We start from the raw sequence: 23,393 nt of genomic DNA on the forward strand, positions 1-23,393 counted from the left end.
ACTCCCTGCAAATAAAGAATTAGCATAGCAGGGAGAAAAGTGTCAATACAACTTTTTGCCTGCTGAGCTGGTTTTCTATCTGCAGGAAGTTTTTGATGGAGCATTCAAAAACGTTATTTCCCCCACCTGCAGTCCAAAATGGTATAACCCATTTGACCATGTCATTCTGCTGTGTTTGAACCAGGCCACTGTGAATAGATAACAGTAGTCTGGCAAGTTTTACCTATTTATGGCCTCTTAAATTTTGCTTTGATGTTCTGCAGAATGCTCTGAAAATCTATCAGCAGCTGAAATGCTGGGAGCTAGAGTAGACAAGTTACCAGCAAGCTCCTGTAGCTTCATGGTTGGCAGGTAATGCAACTACTCAACACACTTGGCCTTAGTCATTCATGCCCAAGTCACTTCCAGTTAGATATGTAAAGCCCTGGAAGACAAGAAAGTTCAATTCATGCAAAATGTGTGTAAGGACCCAGTAGATGAGATCATATAACCCCACTTTGTTTTCATTTGCACTGACTACCATTTTGTTTCCACACAAAATTCAAGGACTTAACTTTAAAGAGCCCAGAACAGTCTGGGGACAGAAACTGCAATCCTATCCACACTTACTTTAGAGTAAGCCTTATTGACTATAATGAAACTTACTTCTGAGTAGATACAGATGAGATTGGGATTGATATGAACCTACCAAAGTTTTCCGATCCACTTTCGAAGCTTCTTCTGCATCTCCCTGTCATCAGATGTGCAGCAGGTGGATACAATGGGATCTTTGTGATATTCTTGCCCAGAATTTGGGACAGCACCTCAAAGGAGGTCCATCACTGCCTGCCTTCTGGAGAACTGCAATGACTGTTTTATTTCAATGGCATTAACTGCATTTAAAATTAAGAGTTGACTATTCTGGTGTTCAATTTTGAGGCTGTTGTCTTATTTTACTGATACTTGTTTCACTATTATTTTATTTTGCGTTGGTTTCTGTTAGCTGCCTTGATTATATGTTTACGGAAATTATATGTTTACAGAATATAAATACTGGAAATAAATGAAAAGCTTTACCAGCTGATTTTGAAATCAAACCTACTGTAAGGCACAACAGCAGAGCAGACTGTATGTTTCTGCTCAGTTGGTAAAGCTTACTCTTGGATCTTCTGTTTTCCTTCCTTATTTTTTCCCCATTTTTATACCACCCTTCTTCCAAGGTGTTCAGGGTGATGTACATAGTTCCCTCCTTTTGTCCTCACAACAACCCTGTGAGGTAGGTGAGGTTGAGAGACAGTGACTGGTCCAAGGACACTCAGGAATCTTCAAGGCTTCCTTCACCCTCACCTCTCTGTGTGTCTTGAATTGGGGCCCCAGGTACTTAGTCTCCAGTGTGTAACCTCCCATACTACCCACATCCTGGCCCATCAGCAAGTCAGAGGCATTTGAGCTTCATAGATCAAGGGTGCTCTGGCGGTACAATTTCAGACTGAGTACTGCATGGCTGTAGCCTATCAACTACTGGACTCTAGAAAATGTTCTCCTCCAGACCACCCAGTTATTCTGAGCAACTCATCTGAGGAACAACACAGGCTTTCCTCACCTTACTTCTTGACTGATTCCCTGGGTATTCAAGCCCAGACCAGTTCAACCCTGACTATACTCGTGTCCTCTGTGAGTTTTACTGTGAACTAGTTCCTGACCTTGGCTTGCCTTCAACCAGTCCTTCCAATTCTGACCCTCCAACTCACCCATCTAGGTCTCCCTAGACAAGGCATGACTGTTTCCTGACACGCTCAGAATGTACACAACATCCTTTAATACACATGTACCTACTCAAAACACCCCTCTCTTGCCAATACTTTTCTGTAACTATCCCCCCCCCCCCCGCCCAGCTCTATGTTCAGCTATAAAAGAGTTTCTACTGTCTTTTCAATCAACTCTGGCCATTGTCTTGTTTGATACAATTGATGATTTAGGAATTGCTGCCTGTTAAAGGGAGAAGGACTTACTAGAGGCCGAGGCAGCTAGCTTAGGATTTGGGTGACCTGCTTAACCTGTTCCTCCCGCCCCCCCCCCATTGCCTTTCAATGGGGACTTTCCTCCTGACACCTTAATGCATTGCCAGTAAACTACGGGGTTGTTTACATAAGCATATTGTAAATAGACGGCATTGGAAAGCACAGGCTGCCTTACAAATTAATGACATTGTGAGGTGCTGCCTGCTGGGGTGAAAATAAATTGTAAGAAAATATAGGGAGACAGGTAATGGGCACTAGCTCTGCTGTACAACACTTTTCAAATAGCTGTTGACTGTGTGCCAATAGATATGGCAATAACTGTCAACAGGATTTACAGTACTTTCACATTTACACAGCAAGAGTGGAGAGGCTGAAAGAGTTCTATAGTTTTATTTAAAGTCGAGTGCCAACTGTTTCTGTACCAGCCACTTCCAAGGAACTGGGTCACAAATGCACTGGCTGTCATTCACAAGTGTTGCTAAAGCACTTCTTTTTTTTGTTGGTCTTCGTTATCAGAAGTCCTTGAAGCCCAATTTTAGAATCTTTGCAGCGACGTGGAGGCATATGCTCGCTTAACAGAATTTCGGCAAGGGTACCTCACCATCTGTTGCAGATCCCACCAACAAGGGATGCCCTAAATTGAACTGTAGATACTGTGCATTGCTTAAGAAAGCTACTTTGCTGATGTGTTTCTGCTGCAGGTTGGAATTGGCTAGCATGGATCATCAGGCGAAAAGGAAAAGGACTATGTTTAAAGTCCTCTTCGGCAAGGGACGTTTCATTGGAAACCACCTCCATAATGGACATGATGGATTCTGGGTCTTTGGGCCTCAGAACAGATTCTTATTGCCTTGCCATCTGAATTTTGTGTGGCGTTCGATATTTATTGCACTCCATTGCATTTTTCTTAATTGCATCTTTCTTAGGTTATTTAAGTTTACCTAGATCTAGTTTATATTTCCTCTTCTCTTTCTGGGAATCGCATTCTTTATGTTGATGTTTTTAAGTCTGCGTATGCATGAATGTGTGGGACAAGTCTTTTTCATCCACTCTTTTTTGTCTGTCTCTCCAACCCACCCTCCCCTCCCCCAAGATAGGAAAGGAAATACAGTCCTGTGAACCTGTAAGGGCAAATTTTGGCAGAGTCAAAACTCCAAAAAAAAGAGTTCTGCTGGGCTCTTCAATTGCAACTGGATAACAGGTAGGTCTAATATTAGCTGTGTACTATATGGTTGGATTGATGAGCCTGTAAGCGGGTTGTTCCAGAAGTATGGTGAGTAATCAACCACGCAGTGGATATAAATCTAATGAGATAATGGTCATGTCTGTGGTAAAACATCACCAAGAGGGGAAATTGTTACCTAATATGCACATGTACACAGTACTGGGTTAATGCCAGGCAAGTGTGACCCATGTTGCCACAATGCCACATAGATATAGGAGTTTCCTGGTGCTGAGATAAAACAGGACCACTGCAATTTACAAAATATGTCCTTTCAGCTCCTGGTTTCCATCATCAGCTTCAGGGAAAATTTAATCAAGAGTCTTGTGCTAATCCAGACACAGGTCTCTTGAGCAATTGAGAAATCTCCAGCCATACCGTTCTCTGGGTGATACCCAACAGGAGCTTATCATACTCACTGGGGATAAGCAATGTAGGTCATCAAGGAACAAAAAAAGAGTCAATGATGAGGTCACCCCACAACAAACTCTTAGGATGCCCAATGGGAGATTTCTCTGTGAAAAAGTTGGTCACAGAACCTTCGCTGTTGCACACTCACCTCTATCTTGTATTGATCGTAACCTGTTGGTGCCGTGTCAAGGACCCCAGTCCCTCCAATGACCCCAAAATTGCTGTGCCAGCTGACAACACAAACAAGTATTAAACCACTTGCTTCTTTTCCAAAATTCTTCTCCCTTTCTCCATGTTCTTTTCCCCAAATACTATAAGCTGAGGCTCCATATCCACAGAGCTGCCTTCCAAGAAACCATCCTTACTTTGCCTCCCTCCCTGAAAAGTGGCTGAGGTTACAGCCTAACCTTCTCTGGGTTGGCTCACTGACCCTTTTTTCTGCCTCTGCATTCTCTCTAAACTGTGAGATCACTACATTTCGGCCAACTAGCCTTGGACTCCCTGCATCGGCCAAAGCATGCAAGTGTGTGTGTTGTGGCCTGGGAATTAGCCCCAGGTCTATTACGTAACTTTACAATGGGAGAGGCAGGCTTCCCCACTGGAACCGAGTGACCTTGTCTGGTGACACAGTTCCAGGCTACAAAGAATATAAACATAACCTATGGTCTTGTGCCACTTGATCCTTTCCAACTTCTTTCCCCTTCCCCCCAGGCCTTCATCCCTCCTCTTTGTGCTTAACAGCACATTCGCAACACCTGGAAGCCAGTGCAAGGGAGCCTGTGTCAGCTTAAGAGTTTATTTATTTATTTATTTATTTATTTATTTATTTATTTATTTATTTATTAGATTTGTATTCTGCCTTTCTCCCCGAAGGGCACCCAAGGTGGCTAACAATCAAGTTAAAATGCAAGGCAACAGATAAACATTAAAAATACGAAACACTGGAAAACAATTAAAACAAGATAAAATACATAGCAGCAGATTAAAAGCACACAGTAAAAGACATAATTTATAAATTTATAAAAACACCCCTTATAGTGCCTTGAAGGCTTTCCTGAATAAAAAAGTCTTCAGGCCCCGCCGGAACATTAATAATGAGGAAGCTGCTCTCAATTCAAAGGGGAGGGAATTCCATAGTGCAGGTGCCACCACCGCAAAGGCCCTGTTTCTGGTCGCCATTCCCTTCACCACTCTCAATGACGGCACAACCAACAGGGCCCCTTCTGATGACCTTAGAGAACAGACTGGATTATACGGAAGAAAGTGGTCTCTCAAATACGCTGGTCCCAAGCCTTTTAGGGCTTTAAAGGTCATAACCAGCACCTTGAATTCAGCCTGGAAATGAATGGGCAGCCAGTGCAGCCGCCGGAGTAGCGGCATGACAGAGTCAAACCGCCGACCCCCAGCAACTACCTGAGCCGCCGCATTCTGCACTAGTTGTAGCTTCCGGACCATCTTCAGGGGCAGCCCCATGTAGAGTGTGTTACAATAATCTAATCTTGATGTCACTATGGCATGGACCACCTTGGCCAGATCCACCCGAGACAGGTACGGCCGCAGCTGGCGCACCAGCCGAAGCTGGGCAAAGGCACCCCTGGCCACAGCTGACACCTGGATATCCAGGAGAAGCTGCGAGTCCAGGAGAACCCCCAAGCTGCGAACCTGCTCTTTCAGGGGGAGTGCAAACCCATTCAGAGCAGGGCGATAGTCCAGCACCCGCATCGTGGATTTCTGCACCAGGAGGACCTCTGTCTTATCCGGATTTAATCTCAGCTTGTTCACCCTCATCCAGATCCCAACTGCCTCCAGGCAATGCTCCAGGACAGAGACAGCCACCCTGGAGTCAGGTGGAAAGGAGAGATAGAGTTGAGTGTCATCAGCATACTGATGGCACCCAACTCCAAATCCCTGGATGACCTCTCCCAGAGGTTTCATGTAGATGTTAAACAACATGGGGGACAATATAGAACCCTGTGGCGCCCCATACCTCAAGGGCCAGGGTACCGAACAGGAGTCCCCCAATACCACCATCTGGGACCTGTCGGCCAAGAAGGACCGGAACCACTTCAAAACAGTGCCCCTGATCCCCTCCTCGGCCAACTGTCCCAGAAGGACACCATGGTCAATGGTGTTGAAAGCCGCTGAGAGGTCCAAAAGGGCTAGCAAGGATGTACTCCCTCCATCCAGCCTTCGGTGTAGGTTATCCACCAAGACGACCAAGGCTGTCTCCATCCTGAAGCCAGGCCTGAAGCCAGATTGAAAGGGATCCAGATAATCTGCTTCATCCAGGATCCTCTGGACCCGAGACACCACCACCTGCTCGATCACTTTGCCCAGAAATGGGAGGTTCGAGATTGTTCGATAATTATCCAACATAGAGGGGTCCAGAGAGGGCTTTTTCAGGAGGGGGCAAACCACTGCTTGCTTTAATGCCAGAGGCATCACCCCCTCCCTCAAAGATGAATTTACTACCCTCTCTGTCCACTCGGCCAGTCCCTCCCGGGCAGATCTAACCAGCCATGCTGGGCACGGATCCAGCGGACAGGCAGATGGCCTCACACTCCAAAGGATCCTGTCCACATCCTCAGGTTCTACAAACTGAAAAGAATCCCAAAAAATAGGATTGACAGGTGCCACGGGGACATCACTAGACATTGTCAACATGGAGTCCCAAGTCGTGGCGAATCCGAGCAATTTTATCTGCAAAGTGCCTGGCAAAGGTGTTACAGCGGACCTCCATGTGGTTCTCCTGATCCACTGATGGGGTCTGATGGAGGAGACCCCGCACCACAAGGAACAGTTCCATTGGTCAGCTACGTGCGGATGTGATAGTGACAGAGAAGAAGAAGTGCTTCACTGCCACTATCACCACAGAGTAGGCCCTGTAGTGGGCCTTAGCCTGTGCCCGATCGGATCTGTCACGAGTCTTCCTCCACCATCGCTCAAGATGCCTACCCTGCCGCTTCATCATTCGAAGCTCCTCGGTAAACCAAGGAGCCACTTTGACTTTGCTGGCTGGGAGGCGCCACTCAGGAGCAATCTCATCCACAGCCCTGGCCACCTCTGGGTTCCAGAGATCAACCAGAGCCTCAGATAAGTCACTGGCCTTAGCAGCAGGAAAATCCCCCAGAGCCCTCAGGAAACCATTCGGATCCATTAGTCTATGGGGGCGAACCATACAATAAGGTCCTCCACCTCTGCGGAGACAGGAGGCCGCAACAAGTCTAAACCTTACCAGGAAGTGATCTGTCCATGACAACGGAGTGATGTTGATCTCCTCCACATCCAGATCACCATCCCTTTGTCCAGACAAAAACACCAGGTCTAGCATGTGTCCAGCCTCATGGGTTGGGGTAGAGATCTTTTGTGACAGGTCCATGGTTGCCATGGCAGCCATGAAATCCTGAGCTGCGCCTACCTCTGGGGCCTCAGCGTGCCCACTGAAGTCCCCCAACACCAATAGGCGGGGGGCCTCCAATGCAGTGTCTGAGATCAACCCAGTCAGCTCATTGAATTGCCGGACAGGGCTCCTGGCAACGGAGATGGAATCCCAATAATCGCGACCCCACCTCCCCGTCACTGCAGTCGTGGCTGCTACACTACCCGGAAACCTGGAGGACAAAGCTGGGAAAGATTCACTCCTCCCATTTCATCCAACCAGGTCTCTGTAATACAAGCCAGATCAGCACCCTCACCCAGGATTAAATCCCGGATGAGACAGGTTTTATTGTTGACTGATCTGGCATTTAAGAGCAGCAGTTTCAGACCCAGGGCACTACTGCCAAGGCCCCCAGTCGTCAGAGAGCTGGAGGCAATGCTGGAAAGAGGGACGATCTGACTACGATGGACCCTCCTTACCCTGGAACGGCCGGCCCTCACCCCACCACCATATCTTCCATGGCCCGTCACTCTGTTGATGGTGGCACTATTCCCCTTGCCATAGCTCCCCTCAGAAGATAAACACATAATTTACCGGCAAGGCCCGCCCTAAATGCCACTATAACAATGCACCTGCTGAGATAAAAAATTTGACACTAAAAAAAGTCCACACCCACAGTTAAAAGCCAGAGATTTGGAGGGGGGCGAGTGAGGAAAGGCCCTAGTCTGCAAGGTCCAACAACCCACTCTCACAGAGGTGCAATCTCACCCACCTTCCAGCTCCCCTCTCTCACAGGGGCAGCCCTACTCATCTCTTACTCCTGCGTCAGGACTTAAATATAAGACAAGGGAGGGGGGCACCAACCCATAACATGCCCCAAAAGGTGCAGACCAGGCCAAGAACAGGGCAACGTTGGACGCAAGTAATAAAATACTAGCTGCGCCCACTGTGGTTCTTCAATCAGGCTGCTATAGTGTCTCTTACTGTCGCCTAAGATGTTATTCTATCATCCCCAGCAGACGGTCACATAGGAGGAGGAGAGATATTATTGCTGCTCTACTCAGCACTGGACAGCTTGCAGTTCCACTCTCAAACTTAATGCTAACCCGATGTCTTCCAACATCCCCTCACTGATGCCTCACACTTGTGCAGCTAGACACTACACAAGGGGAAAGGATGTCGGGCTGTCACTGCTGATCTGGAGTATTAAGCGGTCTGAGGTTGCAATCCACAGCAATGAATCTTCCAGGCAACTAGGTCTCAATCCACTAGGCAAAGAGCCAAGGGCAAAGAGCCCTTTGGCTCTTGCCCTTCGGCTCGCGCCACGGCTTGCGCCTCTAGCAAGCCAGAGGCCCCTTGTAGGCTCACCTGAACGGAAAGAGCAATGGGGCCTTCAGAGCTGCTGCTGCTGAATTCCTAGACGAGTGTTAACAGACTCTGGTTGTGCCAGTATTCATCCCTTCCAGATTTGTCCACTCATTTTTTTTGTACATGGGTTGCATACTTGGTTAGGGCAGAGGTCTTTCAATGATATGCACCAATTCAACCTCACCTTTTCCATTTCCAAAAGGAAGAGAGCAGAAACTGAAATAAAAAATGTTGATAATGTTGCATCCCGAGGCACAGGGAATGATTTTCTGCAAGCATTTGCAACCTTTCACTTTCACAACCTTGCCTTAGAGGAAAGGTGTCCTGCCACAGTTTGGGATCATTCCAACAGCACTACCTTATCATCCAGGGCCTGCAAAATTCAGTAGGTGAGAGACAATCTACTGAAATGTCTAGTCTTTTACCATTCCCTTTTCTTAGCCAGTGAGATGCAAGTCTGGCAGGAGGCAGACATCTTGCCAGAACTGCTAACCTTCTTCCGATCCTTACTTCAGGGATGTCAAAACTTGGCAAAACCTGCTGGAGTCTGCAACCATCTACCTTTACCCTCTCACTTGGTCCAAGGGCAGACTGTCCTAAATGGAAAGGATGACTTCAGATGACTTGAGGAGGCTCAGAAACAATAAATTTCAGATCTGGCACACAGCATGTTCAGGCTCTGTCTCAGCACTGAGAAACTATCACTAGTTGCTGCCTCTTTGCAGTGGCTCCTAAGATTTGGTCATAAGATTGCCAACAAAACATTTCCTTCTGCTGATAGATAAGCACATTTATCAATTTTTTTTTGCACCACAACTGCCCAAACTTGATAAAAACTTGTTCTGTATGTCTGAATCTAACCTTTGCCAGGAATTTTTATTTTTTACTTTTCCAGAAAAGTTGGTTTAAATTGATTTACTTTTATGTTTTTATTTGTTACTATGTGAAGGGTACTTTTGCCCCCTCCACAAAGGATTATGTGAAAATCTGTTTTGAGTACCTCTAAGTCAAGCCTTAGAATATCATGCCTTTTCAGAATCCCACATTTCTAAAACATTTCTTTCGGGGAGAAAGTGAAACATTTTTTGGGGGGAGAAACTGTCGGCTCTGGCCTGGGTTCATAGCTGAGCAGGTAAAAACCTTCCACTTAACAAACTGGCACATGGGAAAAGAAGATCACTTCTCTGGAAATGAATGGATTCTGTTAAAACAAAAGATAATAGGAAAGAGTGTATTTTTTTTTTTAAAGAAGGAAATACTTGAAAGAAAGGGTGACATTGTGACCACTGAATTTAGAAGTGCTGAATTCAGAAACTAGATTCCTTTAATGGCACATGCATCAGATCTCTTTGGGCCTGGGCCACATGTTTGATTTCTGTAGGGACACAGGGGTCTTTTTAAAATATGTTCCATCATTATAGGAATTTGACTGAACTATCTAGTTTATGGCAAGTTTTGATAATGTGAGCTGCTAGATAATTGACAAAAATGTTGCTAGATAATTGAAAAAGAAAGAACCCATTTAACTAGCATGAACAGCATGGGGAATGGCATTGTTATACAGCTGTCAAAAAAAAAGGGAGAGAGATAAAATTCTGGAACTTGCTTCTCTTGGAGTGATAAGAAGTCAAACAAGTTTATGTATCTGCTCTTCGTTAGACAAAATACTTCACAAAGATATGAGAAACTGGAAAATGCCACAGACTTTTTGATGTTATGGCTGATTTGAATAAGATCATATGGGTTGATGTTGTGCTGTATCCTCTAAACATGGGTGTCCAAAGTTTTTGGCAGGAGGGCCACATCAGCTCTCTGACACTGTGTCAGGGGCCAGGGAAAAAAAAGAATTAATTTACATTGAAAATTTGAATAAATTTACATAAGTTTTCATAAATGAATATATTAAAGATGAACTTATATGAATGAATGAAGGTCTTGCAATAGCTCAAGGCCTATAAAAGGCCTTGCACAAAGCAAGGCTGGCCTTTCCTTTGCTGCTGCTGCTGCATCACAGATGTGAAAGAGCAAGCAGTGGAGGGAGCTCTCATCCCACACCTCACACGAGAAGTCAAACAGTCGCCCTCACGCTGAGAGAAGTTGCATTGGGCCAGTGCGGGCTTCAACAAATCTCCAGAGGGCCAGAGCCTCATTGGAGACTGGGGGCTCCCTGAGGGCCGCATTGAGAGGCCGCGAGGGCCGCAAGTGGCCCCCGGGCCAGGGTTTGGGCACCCCTGCTCTAATTCTACAGTGTGAAAAGGTAATTCACAAATGAATTGACAGTAAGTTTACTGTGGAGTTATAGAACTTATAGTATGTAGGGCTTCAAGCTTTAATCAGTAGATGAATCAGATTTGGAAGGTTAATTGGTGGGGTCCAATTTTAATCCGCAAGGCTGAAAGTCAAGGATGCGCTGGTCACCTTTTGAAGTGCATTGGGTTGTGATATGTTATTGTAATAGGGAATTTAAAATAATAAAATGGTTGTTACATGTAGCTTTCATTTTTAAAAATTCTCCATCTGCTCTGAGCGTGGGAGGACGGAGGCCAGAATGTGAAACCAGATCAGAAAGAAACATCTGAATGTTGGGGTTCTTGAAAGACAGAACCTTCTTTCAATTGTAAAAATCCCTACGGGGATTTAAATAGCCTGCCTATGTAAACCGCCTTGAGTAAAGTCTTGAATAAAGACCAAGAAAGGCGGTGTATAAATACCTGTATCATCATCATCATCATCTTAGGGCCCAATCCTAAATGGCCCTAGCGCAGGAGCTCACCTCCAGTGCCAGCACCAAGTGTTGCAAATATGCTGTGAGGCACATCTGTGGCACCCGGACAGGAGGAGCCACCAGTGCTAGGCCAGTGACAGTCAGTGCTGGGCTTCAACACCGCATGGACACCCAACCAACTCAGGGCAGAGGGAGTACATAGGGAGGGGAGGATTGGGCCCAGGAGGGGGGCGGAGATGGTGGCAGCCTCTGCCGCCGTATCCTAACTCCCTCTCCTAAGCCAGGTGACCCAACACGGATCTTCTCAGCTCTGTGTCCACTCAAACACAGGCACAGAGTTGAGTAGTCCTGTTGGTGCTACCATGGTGTTACCTGTGGTAAGGAAGCAAATGTTCCCTTACCCCAAGGAGATCCTGGCAATAGCCTCGGCGCCCACAGAATGGAGCTGGGTCAGCCACTGCAGCCCTAGACACTGTGGCACTCAGGATTGGGCTGCCCGTTGGACATGTCTTTAATATTGCAAATGACACCTCTGTTGAGGTTATCAAACACAAAATTAATCATCTAAAATTCTTTATGCAATTGACCATTCTAGTTGTAATATATAATGTCGCAGTGAACATCTTGTCTTCCTTCATAAAATACTTGTGAATTCTTTTTGCAATTTTTAAGTGTATTGTACAATACAAAGCCTAAAATATATTCTCATACTTTCAGCTGTATAGAATAAAGAAGGTACTATTGCACGGTAAGACAAATTAAGACAATTTTTTCTTTCAAGAAACAAAGTGGCATATGTACAACTGTGCAGAGCAAATGGTCTCTAGAGCTCCATAACTGGACAGATGCTTAGACCACATGCAAAAGAATCAAGCTGCCACATATCCATGCCCATTTGCTCTATTAAGAGTCATTGTGCATAAAGGGCTTCATAAGTCAAGCAGGAGGGACTCTCAGACAACTAATGGAGATCAGCCAAGCATAAGCATTGCACAGCCCCATGTCTCTTAAGGTCTGAGAGCTAGCTGTAGGCCTGGAGCCTTAACAAATCAATCTTTTGTGGGCTTCCTGGACAGTTCTATCCAGGAAGGGACAAACCTTGAAGTGACCTGATGTGGCTTGTAGCAGGATTGTTGACTGGAAGTGCAACGGTACCCTTCACCCCAAGTGTGCTGCCACCTCCCTTTAGCCTGCTGAAGATATAAGCCACATTGATCCTTTTCCCACTCACTAAAAGCAAGCAAGAGATTCTCCACTTTGTTATTCCCTCCCCTTGTTCCTTAGTTGTGTGGTTGAACTGGGTGAGGAAAGAAACATGGAAGTGGAGTGAAGCAGCTTGCCACTGTCCATTCTGAGAAAACTGTGGCATGGTCTGTGGGCAGTGAAATGCCAATTTGCTATCTGCTATTTCTTCCTTGCATATTAAGTTTAAACTACTTCCTGTTCCAAAGCAAAAGGAGGAAAAAGCTTCCTTTTGCAAAGTGAACAAAGAGAGGTGAGTCATGAGCGAGATGGGTGGAATTTGAGCAGGGTTAGATGCTATCCAAGGTTTGGGGGATCTGTGGTAGTACCAGGAAACTATCTCCTGCAGATCCTGGGGGATGCCTGTATACTGTTCTGGTTCAGCCTTAGGTAGCATTCCTCTGCTGTAATGGAAATGCGCAAGATCCCTCGAGGACACAAGGTGTGGTGTCAACAGTGGCCCCTTGCTCCGAGAAGTTTGGGAAGCATGGAGTTAACACCAGGTTCTTAGACTGTAGTGAGTGCGCTGCAAAGTTGCAGCCACTTAGAGGCAACAAGGTCCTCAGGGATAAAAGCAGCACCTGGAGGAGGGAGAGATAGTAGATGTAGAAGGAAGGAGCTTGAACGAAAGATGACGGAGGGACAGGCTAATTGACTAATGGACTGGCTAGCTGACTGATGGACAGATGGACTAAATGGAGACTTCTGGAAACTGCTGGAACTGAGACCGCTGGGAGCTGCTGCGGCTGGAGAAGCTGCTAACTGAAACAGGAAGAAGGGGGTTCTTCTGCAGCCCCTCAGGCAAGCTACCTACTGGCTACCTTCCTGTTGGTGCAGGGGTGCAGCAATAGTTTTGTACACTGCTAGAGCTAGCCGAATTTGAGCCAGGGGGTCTAATTACTTTAAAGTGGGCATAAGTTCTCTCGACCAAGTTTGGAAAGAGCGTTTGGCAAAACACCTGCTAAAGTCAAACAACCTACAAACCAGGCTACTGTTAATTCATGTCAATGAATGGGATATTTAGCTATACTGCATAATTATTTGGTTTTATGCCATTTTTTTTGACCTGGCTTTCTGGGAATTATTAAAGTGTTTTAAGTTTGTGGTATAGCCATCTTGTCAGATATTACAACACCACTGACAGCTGCAATATGCAATTTCAAAAGCATATTGCAGCATCCTTAATGGTAATACTCCAGTCTACAAATTCAACCAAACAAAGGAAAGGAAATGAGTCTTAACAGGTTTGTTCTGCAGTATATTACTGGCCCTGAAGGTTGCAGTCCTATGCACTGCCACAATGCATCAAGTGCAGTCAAGTCTTCTCTCTTTCCTTCCCTCTCCCTCTGCCCCTCCATCTAAATCTGTGTTAGCTTTACCGACAGAAAAAACCCAATATATGGCTATGGAGACAGAAACAGATGTTTTCAATGTCTTGTGACATCAACAATAGAAAGCAGGTCAGCCTCTAACACAATAACATGCCTGTTTATTTTCCTCATGTAGATGAATGGGTACGATTCTCTCCTATGTGAAGTGCTACACTTAGGAGCAACATGGCAGAGAGGTCAAAAATCTGTCTTTATAACTGAGCAGCTTGGCCATGACAGACAGATAGGGATCCCACTAAAGAGTACAGTGTGTCTCTTTGTGCTGAGTACCAGAGATGGTTGCTGACCAGTACTGTGGCAACACAGCTCAGAACATTTTGGGTGCGACATGAGAGGCAAGAGAAGCCATCTCCAGAAGCTGAAAGCTGCAAACACGATCCAGCCCACTGCAGGCAAGTTAGAGTAGGTCTCCATCAATCACTTCGGCAACGGAGAGATCTGGCCTAGAGTGTGGCTCAGAATTTGCAATGGTGGTCTAGAGGGCTTAGAGGAGAGGGAATCAAAAAAGCCCTGGAAGCCTGGACAGTCCCGGGAAGCCACCTGCTGGAAAGAGCAGGTGGAAACAAGTGAAAGCTAAACCCCCCAATCTCACCAGGAAGTGAAAACTCCCTTCCCTCACCAGGAAGTGGGAACTCTGAAAGACAGAAGCTAGCTGTATTCTTCTCCCCTCCTGATCCCCAGCTGGCAAAGAGAAGGGACCAGTGGTCGTTAGACAGCCTAGGCCACTAGTGGCATCTGGACCTGCCGGGTGCAAGTGTCACAGCTGCATTTTAAAAGTTTTTTCCTCCACTGCATTTCACCTGTTATAATGATGGATATTTTGCTAATGTTTTAAAATACATTTTAACCTTGCCTTTCCCCTTTACAATAAAAGCCCGAAGATAATCAACAACAAGGTAATATGTGTGACTAATATTGTAATGACTACCAATAAATAAAACAATTTAACAATAGTGATATAAAACCAGAGATTAAGAGAACATAAAAGCAAGAGTGAAATATAAAATATTTTCAGGCCACACTGAAAGGCTAACAGGGAGGGTTTGGTTTTTAATTCAACAAGGACAGAGTTCCATAATTCTGAGTTTGCTACAGAAAAGGCCTCTAGTTGCCACCAACTGACCTTCAGATTGTGGCAGCACATGCAGGAGGGCTCCTCCCAGTTGATATTAGGGAATGGGAAGGAATTGGAAAAAGGTAGTTAAGGTCCCTGAGCTGTGAAGGGCTTTAAAGATCAAGATCTTGGATTTGTGCCTTGAAAGAAGCTGGCAGTCAATGCAGCTGAATAAGCAGTGGCCTTAGTCAAACCACCTAAGGGCTGCCACATTATGCACTACTAGTTGAAGTTTCTGATCAGTCTTCAAGGGCAACCTCACATATAGGACATTACAGTAATTGCGTCATGATGGCACCACTGCCATCAGGTCTGAATGTTTCAGGTATGGATGCATCACCGTGAGCTAAGCAAAGGCCCCTTAGACATTCAGGAGCATCAAAGAATCCACATAGGCCCCAAGTAGCAGGCGCTAATCACTGCATCTCCTTCACGGCAGGTCTCCAAGCTGAGGACCTCTGTTTTGTCTGGATTTAATTACAACTTGTGTATTTCTTTCTCAATAAGGGATGTATTGGGTCTGTGATATCTGAGTGCCACAACAGATAACATAACTGTACTTGAGCAAAAATCTCCATCTTTATCAGCAGTCAGGGCATTGCCCTTAAATCAAGGATGATTCTGTCTTTTAAAATATGGATTATTTTAGACAAGTATTTTCTTCCTTTGACCCCTGTTTTCAGTCAGTCTCTCTCTCTCTCCGGGTTTAGAAAAAAAAATATAAAAAATTAGTGGTGAAAACTGCCTGCCAGACGAGTGAAATTTCTAAATAATTCAAAAAAGTACATCATAAAATCCTCTACTGCTTGCTGAATTTGTTTTGGCATGCCGAGACACTAATGCACCTGCGGAGAGAATGTTCTTGGTAATGGATGACATCTGGTTTGAAGACAAAAGTGGAATGTCAGTAGCTATAGTAAAAGCTATGACAGTGGTTTGGGCCAATCTAGTTGGCAACTGCTGTGAGGTCTCTGAACAACTGTTTGGAAACACGCAGTGTCTTTGTAAGCATTCTTTAGTTTCTAAACTATAAAGGCCGCAAACTTAGATTTGGTGTAGGTTCATCTACTAGATGTTTGGCATAAATACTTTTCAGCCTCAGAAGCATTACTGTATTAAATCTGATCCTTGAAAGAAATTTGCTGCTGTATACATGCGCATTTGAGTAACAGACAGAGATTTGTTGCTAGTATTAGACATTTTTCACACTCAAAATGAAAAGTAGACCCCCTGCTTTGAACTGAAACTCACATTTTAAAAACAAGCTGATTGACTGGGGGAAAAATGGAGATTGATACTGAAGACAGGAAAATGGCACCCCTCTTGGAATAAACTGCTAATAGCAGTTGATTCATTTTGCTTCTCAGTAAGGCTAACCTGAATGAAATGATAGCTGCTGATGGAGGGGAATTTCATATATCAGAGTTTTCCAGGGTTTGAATTAAAGTACCTATCAGAAGGGGGGGGGGAGCCAAAATTGTATTTGTTACATTTATTTTTACATTTTTGTGTGTTCTACATCTCAGGGAGGATAAAAGCAAAAACAATGGACAGTCTCTGTTTAGGAATAAGGAATAGCAACTGAGGGAGATTGCAAAGCAATCAATGCAAGGCTGACCCAGTGATGGGGTGGGGTGGAGCAGCTGCTTTAACCAGGTAGAGAAAGAACTGGTGGGAGGAACACTGTACTATAACAACATAAGAAGAGCCCTGCTGGATCAGGCCAAGGGCCCATCTAGTCCAGCTTCCTGTATCTCACGCTGGCCCATCAAATGCCCCAGGGAGCACACAAGACAACAAGAGACCTGCATTCTAGTGCCATCCCTTACATCTGGCATTCTGAGGTAACCCACTTCTAAAATAACTCTGTGCCCACCCACTGCCTCCATTGACTTGCGGCCTACCTCACCAGGCCACCACTCCAATCCTTCTCTTGCTCATTCTTCTACAATGAGAGTTGGTGAAAAGAGGATTGGGGCACTGATAGCCTTCCTCATCCTTCAATGCCACTGTCTAAGACTGGGGAGGCAGGGCTGGAGGTGGAGGGCCACTGAGATCCTGCTCCCAAACATCTTTCTTTCAGGATAGCAAGCAAGAACAGGATTGTGGGAGCACCCATTCCCATGTCTGATGAGTGCCTACCACTTCTTCAGGACGGCTGGTGGAGTCTGGGAACAGAAGAGGAAGAGAGCAAGATACAGGGTGGCAGGATTTGAGATTTTGCATTTGGATCTGAAAAGTAAAATGAGGATAGGGCAAAGCAACTGCAGAGGAGTGCCTAGTTCTTACTACCCCTGTTAATTTTCCTTTACAACCCAGTCACTTTTCTCACTTCACTGGTGCCAAGCTGGATGAAAAGCAAACCAAACGTCTGCAGCTGGGAAGCAGAAAGTGAGGGAGGGATAAAGCACCCAACCTATACCTACTAGCTTTCCCTTGCAAATTATTCCTCCTTCTTTGCATAGAAAATCAAGCAAGAGATTGGAAATCCTGAATTTGAAACTGAACATTCACTTCTGCCTTCAGAGTGTGAACCTGACAATGCTCTCGGGGCTGCAGTCTCATAAATTCCAAAATATCTTTGCCTTCAGGCTTACAATTCACGCTTTATCTAGGCCTTGAGTGTGAGAGCTTCCCCTGCCCCAATTTCTTCATAGTCTATCCATCCTTGCTTCAGTTTCATGCCTCCATTTGCTATTATTTTCTTACGTTTCAGCTTTCTCAGTCTACTGCTTGACCCTCTCTGAGCTTGCCCTACACTAAGCACCTTTTTCAGCCAGGTCACTGCCTCCCTCAGGTTACTTACAGCAAAGGCCAGATTAACCCGGGTGCTTTGCTGGACCAGGTAAGGGGGCAATGGGGGCAATTCATGGGCAGTAAATGGGAGATTGGGGCTTGGGGAGCATGTTGGAGGTGGTGTATCTCAGAGGCAAAGGTGCACGCTGTATCTTATCGCCCATTTTTCAACTTGCCCTGCTCCCTTCCTCTCATCCCTCAGACATACACCAACAAAACAGCTGGTGCAGGTTGTAGGAGACTCAGAGGCAGCCAGAAGGCCTACTGAGGGTAAGTAAAAACAGCCCAATCCAATCCTTCATTGTTGCATGCGATGCAACCGTAGTGATGGAACATGGACTGTATCCAATGGTGGGGGGAGAGGTGCAACCAGAAGGCCAACAAGAGATAAACAATTTACTTCTGGGTAGGTCTTCTAGCCACCTATGGGACTCCTTGGGCCCCTGCCAGCTATGTAGCTGGCCTAAGTCTGAGGAAAGGGGATTGGGCAGGTTGGAAAATGAGGGAAAGGATTCAGTGTGCACTTTTGCAGCTGAGATCTGCCCCCTCCAGGCCACTTCCTGCCTTCCTCCCATGCCCGTGATCCGCCCGCTTTGCCAATTTACCTGGGTCAATGGAACTTCCAAGTGATTCTGGAGTGTGTGCGGAGCCACTGGCTGGCTTCCTCAGTGGCTCTGTGGCATGCAATGGTGGTATAATGTTTTTGCCATTGCTGGGCCTTAGAACAGGCTGAAAGATTTTTACTTACCCCTTGTTGGCCACTTCCCCATCCTCCCCCACCACAGCATGTTGTGCATGCTATTTGGGAGGGGGGGATAGGATTGGGCTGTTAATCAACAAATTCTACCAATCTGTTTTTCAGTTCCTTGTACCACAGGATCCTCTCCCTCTGATCTCTTCCTACTTAGCTTCCCAGTCACCAGTCTCCTCTCCTGCCTGCACAGCTCGTCCTGTCCCTAGAATCTGTGTGATGTTGTAAAGGCTGATTACCAGTTCAACAATAAACCAACTTTAAAGCCTGCTTGACCTTCTAATCCTAGCCAAACTGACCTTTCACCTCTCCTGCAGAAGTTTAAGTTTGCTAACATGTATTGTTGACATTTTCATTCCCTTAAAAGTCAGGATGCTTGGGAACATTCCTTGACATTATGGCAGTTCAGTTAATCACTATCAGACGCATCAGCACACAAAATCCCTTAGTCATTACAATACAGATAATAAAAAAAGACTCCAGCAGGTGTGTGCAAAGCAAAACAACAGTTCAGTTGGCATAGCTGCATTAGGATTGCAGAAAGAGTTGCGAAATTAAGGCTGCACTCTTAGTGACTCTGGAGGGATTTATGTGCGTGCACCTGTGTGCACATTACGGAAGCTCACATTTGCACACTACAGTCATATTAAGATAATTAAATATTAAAAAGAAACCTGAATGAGAAATAACCTCATTTCAACAATTTACCATGAATTATGGGGTTTATTGTCTGGTCCTGAGCATACTTGCTCAGATGCTAGTGTCACTGTATTCAGTGGGAATTACTTTCAAATAAGGGTGAGCAGGACTAGTGATTATTGCTTCACTCTGGAAATATAACCATCTTGAAAAAAAATGCATTCAATATAATGTCAACTGTTGAACAGAGACTAATATGCAAGTATGTATTTGTCTTGATTCTTAATCCAGCTGAACAAACATTAGCACAAGCCTTGTCACTTTGTAAAAGTGTATCAAACTAGGGATATACTAACGCCTGTCTATTAAAATAACTAAATTTTTCCTATAGGCTAGGATAGACATTAATCTAAGATGCAAATAGAAATCCTTTTCTGAAGCTGTCAGGGAGTCACTGTATCTGAGCCCAGACAGGAAACATGCTGTTTAGATAGCTGATTGACTTAAAACTTTTCAGCTGGCCTAGTTAGGACTCTTCTTCAACTTTTTATGAATCGCAGCCAGAAACTCTGTCGTATATTTCTGTTATTTACAAAGCACATATGTGAATGGGAAGTTTGAATGTAGAACCCACTGTTCAGTTCCACTTGGACACTTACCTTGACATGCAAACTTCAATTCCTTTGCATCTGTAACAGTGGTTCTTTTATCAGGCCTGTTCTTTTCAGTCCGACGATGGCTTCGCCTTTTTTTGGTCTCACCCCAAAGGTTGGATCCTCCATGCATGCTTGGAATGTTCAAAATGGCAATTCCTTCCAGAGAAATATTATTTAGGTCTAGCTGAATTCCATCACACTTGTCAAAGAAAAAAGAAGACAGAAATGGTCAGTGAGAGAATAAATGGGTAATCATCATTAACCTACGAACTGAGAAACATACTCATATATATTCCTTTTATATGCCTGAATATCTGATGCAAGAGGAACAGCACAGGGTCTGGATGCCACTGCTTCCGCCTCCCCCAATGAAAGTCTGTATGTCATTTGGATAATGGAATATGGAACAGCTTGATAGGGGGAAAAAAAAGCTAATGTCTACAAAGTGACCAGTTTGGAAGGCACTCATAATGTCATTAAAGGGCTTAGTGGACAAATATTGATAGCGCTAAGACTATCTTCAAAATCAGCAATAACTGGTGCTCTAGCTTTCTGTGTCGGGAAAACTGCGTCGCTAATGGCACTAAAAAGGGCAGTAGTCTAGTTGTCCTCTACTTTGAGCTTTTGGAAAAGCAATATAAAATAGTATCATCCAATAATAAAAATAAATTCAAAATGGATTAACATGTGTAACTGGATACAGATAGGGCCAAGTTCTATCTGGTAAGCAATTTAAGTGATACTCCCCCTACTACTTAGGCTAATTTTAACAATGCATATGCAAACCCCTTCTTATTTTATTTATTTTCCAGATTTTTATATCACCCTTCCTCCAATGAACTCAGGGTGATGTACATGGTTCCTTCCCTCCTCTTTAACCTCATGACAACCCTGTAAGGATGACAGATAATGACTGGCCCAAGGTCACCCAGGAAGCTTCATTACTAAGTGGGGATTTGAACCAGGATCTTTCAGGTCTAAGTCCAACACCACAACCACTACACCATCTTATGAAAGGCTTGCCGTGACGTGGCTAAAATCAGCCCAAACCACAAGCAGAAATGTTTTCAAACTGACTTAGCCAATGTCATTCTGTTCATACTGCTGCATTATGAGTGGCTGTTCAGTATGAACCTTTCATTTGTGGCACAGATGTGGGCGGTTAGGCATTGCCTTCCACTTAAAAGAGAGAACTAAGAACATAAGAAGAACCTTGCTGGACCAGGCCAAGAGACCATCTTGTCCAGCTTCCTGTATCTCACAGTGAACCACCAGATGCTTCAAGGAGCAATAAGTCAAGACGTTACCTGTACCCTATTGCCACTCCCTAGCATCTGGCATGAGGAGATAGGCTACCTCTAAAACCTGGAGGTTGTATATAGTCATCATGGCCTGTAACCTGTGATTGGCATTATATAAAGCTGACCAATCCACTTTGAAAGGAATTTGGGTCAAAATGTGATCACCACATCCTGTGGCAAGGAGTTCCACAAATTTCAAAGCGGGGGAGAGCAGCAATGGGGTGGGGATGGGTGGATTGGGCCCAGACGGGGAGGGGTGGGGATGGCAGCAGAGGCTCCTACTGGATCCCCCCCCCTTCCTGGACCTGATCCACCAACATGAGGCCATTTGGATTTGTGTCAGGAATTTTGCTGGTACAGATCCGAGTAGTCCCATAGCAGCTTCTGGGACTTTCTCTGGGGCAAGGAGAGACATCCAGCAGCTATGTCTCCCATGCTGGATGCAGCAGTGACTGCAGTTGCCCCTCTGTATAGCAGTGCAGGACTCAGGATTGGGCTGCCTGAGTTAATTCCAACTGGCCCAAGCTCACCTGTCATTGCTCCCTTTTGTCTCCCACTCTTTCTCCAGTTTCCTCCCCAAGGGTCATTTTCTGAACCACCCTAAAATTGAGCTAAATGTTTTTAAGGCTTGCCACATGAAGGAGACACATTCAGTCTCCTGATTTACATTCCACGAACGACATCATGGATTCCATGATGTTTTAGCGTATTTTGGTTTTATTGGTTTTGGTTTTGTTTGGTTTTATTCTATTTGGAATTGCGACAGTTTGCATTACAATCATGCAGGATGCTGCTCTGTTTTAATTATCAGAGTGGCTAATCTTGTACAGATTATCCCGGATTTCAGTCCTCTGTGGTTGTCTCAAAGTACAGGCATCCTATAGTCACCTGAGCAACATTCTTGTTTTGGGAAAGGTCAAAAACCAAGGATGAGTCTAGAGAACATTCCCCTGAACAGTCAACAATGCATCAGGAATGCATCAAATAGAAAGAGAAAAGAAAAATGTTTAGAACTTTATTATTATTATTATTACATACAATGATCTATCAAGGACACACGTGGCAATAATCACTCAACTATCTTGTCTGCTCCAATATCTGTCTGCATTAGCTTTATTTTTATGCTATTCTGCACTGCCTGGTTCCCCTCTAACCTCCACCCCCTACACACTACTCCTGTATCCTTGCCTTATCCTCATCCCTGTCTGCCTGCTTTTTAATGTATAAACCCTTTCCTGCCCCTGGCTGTTTCTCTGCTCCATACAGCGCTTAATTGTTCTACACAGCACTGTTCACAATGTTTCAAATTGGGAGAGAAGACAAGAGCAATCACAACCATTAGACTTCCATATTTGCTTTTCAGAACCAAAGTTTAAATCTGCATATAATATTCATGGAAGGGAGCCTAAAAGCCCCAGTGTAACACATTGTAAAATTTCTTGGCAGCTGGGATAACAAAATGTGCAATTTTTTTTTCTTTCACTGAGAGGTGAGGAGTGCCTTTTAACTCTGTATTGGAATCAAACTTTTGTGTTGTTTTTTTACGTCTTACATACGTACGGAACGTCAAGATGGATTTTCTTTTACTAAAAATTCTGCTCATGTGTATCCTCGCTTACTGCTATACATTCTCGATAAACAGATATTAATTTCATAATTAAAAGTAATCTTGTATAAATACCCTGCAGGCCTCAATGAATCAAACACATACTGTGTGTCAGGCCTCCCACTGTCTTCAAGTGGAATGTACTGGCTGGATAATTAGATAGTACATATTTTTTAACCTTATTTGCATGCATATTATATCTTTTGCACACTGACAAGCAGCAGTAACAACAAAAGTCAGATTACCACAGGGAATTCCCACAAAGAAGTCTTCATTCCTTATAATTTGCAGCCTAAATTAAAATAATTTGATCTTTGACAAGGATGAAATGTCAAGCAGAAGGGGGTCCTCTACAAGCCACAGCCTGTGGCTTCTGAAATCTGCCTAATTTATGTCAGTCACTTCTTAATACATATTTAAGTATTACACGAAAAAGATGATAAATATGCAATCTGACACCTTTGGTATTTCCCTGCTGTTAATTTATAAAGGTCTTGCACCCCCCAAACTGACTAAAATTATTTAAATAAAGGGAGAATTGTGATATAAGATGGTGCAGGGAGCATTTTCACTCAATATTGAACACAGCAGGCAGTATACTAAGACAATTATTTCACTAGGCCTCAGAATCCCGCGGTGATGAGTTACTTTCAGAATTAGTAAAGGAGAAATTCTTTTGTTCAGGCATTGAGGAATTTTCAGTACAGGACCATTTCCATTGCGTTAATGCATTTGAAAGTTAAAACAACACACACACACACACACACACACACACACACACACACACACACA

The 23,393-nt window shown here is 44.6% G+C and overlaps 1 protein-coding gene across 4 annotated transcripts in view; it reads right to left on the reverse strand.

The window, feature by feature from the left end:
* DGKB (diacylglycerol kinase beta) overlaps nt 1–23,393 on the reverse strand; it is a 271,357-nt gene that overhangs the window by 50,385 nt on the left and 197,579 nt on the right. For all 4 annotated transcript variants that reach the window (XM_066627151.1, XM_066627149.1, XM_066627150.1 and 1 more), the window contains one exon: nt 19,698–19,893. In XM_066627151.1, the coding sequence (XP_066483248.1) occupies nt 19,698–19,893 (196 nt within the window). The remainder of the gene's footprint in view (nt 1–19,697; nt 19,894–23,393) is intronic.

Source organism: Tiliqua scincoides, chromosome 5 (genome assembly GCF_035046505.1).
Source record: "Tiliqua scincoides isolate rTilSci1 chromosome 5, rTilSci1.hap2, whole genome shotgun sequence".
NCBI lineage: Eukaryota > Metazoa > Chordata > Lepidosauria > Squamata > Scincidae > Tiliqua > Tiliqua scincoides.